The following is a 2111-nucleotide window of genomic DNA, read 5'->3' on the forward strand; positions in this document are numbered from 1 at the left end:
TTAAAGGAAGGCATGTCATCTTTCAAATTAATTAACTAATACACCAACTGGAAATATTGTACAGATTTCCTTATTTGTCTAGTGTTTATTTTCTTTACAAATCATGATAGATCTAACAAAAAAAAATGGAAATGTGTTAAGAAATTAAGATATCGCACTGTACCTCACTGACGTTCTTCTTGTTTCCTCTCGCGAGAACAATGTCCATTGCATCAGGCATGATGTGGATCGAAGTCTTGTCTTTTTCCCAGGCAGTTGTGTAGGATTTCTAAATACAAAACATCGTTGGTGTGACATCTAAAACATGAATACTAGAGAAGAGATATGTATGTTTTTTTCACAAGAGGTCCTTTTCATTACCTTATTCATAATCTGGTTGTTGGCAGTGGCTAGTGCCAGATCCATGGAGTGCATGTCCTTAGTAAATTTGAAGTTGCTAGGGGCTTGACGGTATAGACTCTCACTGAGAATCTTGCCTCCTATTTTTGCTTTTTCAACATCGAGTGATCCAATAGGGACCCATCCTATTCCCTTTATGAAGCTTTCATACTCACTCTTGTACTGGTTCTGAGGGAGATCATAGACATAAATCATTTCCTTCACAATGCAGCACAGCTCCATACAGCAACAGTAACATGAATGTAAAACTCTGGATTTCTATTTTGAGATGATTAAGTCAGACTCTCTACATACATCACTGGCGATGAATTGCATGTTACGCGCTAGTTGCAGGTTCATGGCATCAGGCAGCACAGTGTAGTGGGAGATTTTCTGTTTGTATCCAGCCATAGTTTGAGCAGCAGAAGCCTGCTTGGCATGGACCAAACTTATCATGTCCACTGGGGAGTGATACTTCAGCTTAGACTTCTGGTAGTCCTTCTTGTAGTTCTTGTCACTCTGCAATCTGGCCACCTCCATGTAGTGAACCAGAAGAGGATCGTCCTTGATGCTGCGGAAGCCGACATGGTGGCCTCTGGCCTTCTCGTAAGCCAACTTGTACTTGTACTGTGACAGCAAACACATACTTTGTCACTCACAGAGACTGTACTCTCATGCAATAGGGATTTTATCAGATCTTTTGTGAATATTGATTTCCTACAGGAAGTTTTTTGTTGTTGTAACTTACATTACTGGCAATAGTGGTACCAGACTTGGCAGCCAGAATTGGGATGGCATCTGCTTTGAGGTGGTAGCCCTTATTGGCCATCTCCACAACACCGGCTTTGTAAAGTTTCTGTAAAAGATTAAGATAACAATGAATAAAACAGTGTTCACATTTACAGACTGATCGCCATACATAAATTAACTACTGCAAGCAGTTTAATTTATTTTGATTTATTAATTTCATGGATTCCCCCTTACATTGCTCATGGTGAGGGCATTAGCCTTGGCCAGGAGAATCTCAGGAGCATCTGGCATGATGTGGACTGTCAGTTTGTCCTTCTCCCAAGCTGCAGTGTATGCTTTCTGTAAATAAAGACACAAGAAAAAACAAGAGAATGATGATTGTTAAACAATATAATCAGCAACATTTGTGTAGCCCTACACTTTAGAGTACAGTTAAACATACTGCACCTTATTCATGATCTTGTTGTTGGCAGTGGCCAGAGTCAAGTCCATGGAGTCCATCAGCTTGCTGAACTTGAAGTTGGATGGATGAGTGCGGTACTTTTTGTCACTCTGGATCTGACCTCCAAGTTTAGCAGTCTCAACTCCAATTGAGCCAATAGGGACCCATCCAATACCCCTGATATAGTTATTCCATTCAGATTTGTAGTTACACTACAGACAGAAATGCAAAACCACATGAGTAAAGGGATAATACAACAAGTAATTGTTATCTGCCTTTAATAATACATATAATTATTGTGGGCATAGCGCAACTGGTATTTTGACATTTCAAACCTACATCACTAGACTGGGTGTTCATGGTGCGAGCAAGTTGCAGGTTCATGGCATCAGGGAGGAGAGAGTAAGTGTGCTGGATCTTTCTGTAACCAGCATAGGTCTGAACAGCAGAGGCGTGCTTGGCCTGTACCACACTCATCATGTCTACTGGGGTGTGGTACTTCAGCTTGGCCTTGTGGTAGTCCTTCTTGTAGTTCTTCTCA

At 40.9% G+C, this 2111-nt stretch overlaps 1 protein-coding gene across 4 annotated transcripts in view; it reads right to left on the reverse strand.

Moving 5' to 3' along the window:
• The window catches only part of neb (nebulin), a 58389-nt gene that overhangs the window by 40021 nt on the left and 16257 nt on the right, over nucleotides 1-2111 (reverse strand). For all 4 annotated transcript variants that reach the window (XM_034885353.1, XM_034885352.1, XM_034885351.1 and 1 more), the window contains exons 36-40: nucleotides 1363-1467; nucleotides 1127-1234; nucleotides 694-1005; nucleotides 361-567; nucleotides 164-268 (exon numbers count right to left, since the gene is read on the reverse strand). In XM_034885353.1, the coding sequence (XP_034741244.1) occupies nucleotides 164-268; nucleotides 361-567; nucleotides 694-1005; nucleotides 1127-1234; nucleotides 1363-1467 (837 nt within the window). The remainder of the gene's footprint in view (nucleotides 1-163; nucleotides 269-360; nucleotides 568-693; nucleotides 1006-1126; nucleotides 1235-1362; nucleotides 1468-2111) is intronic.

The sequence above is a fragment of the Etheostoma cragini genome, chromosome 11 (assembly GCF_013103735.1).
Source record: "Etheostoma cragini isolate CJK2018 chromosome 11, CSU_Ecrag_1.0, whole genome shotgun sequence".
Taxonomy (NCBI): domain Eukaryota; kingdom Metazoa; phylum Chordata; class Actinopteri; order Perciformes; family Percidae; genus Etheostoma; species Etheostoma cragini.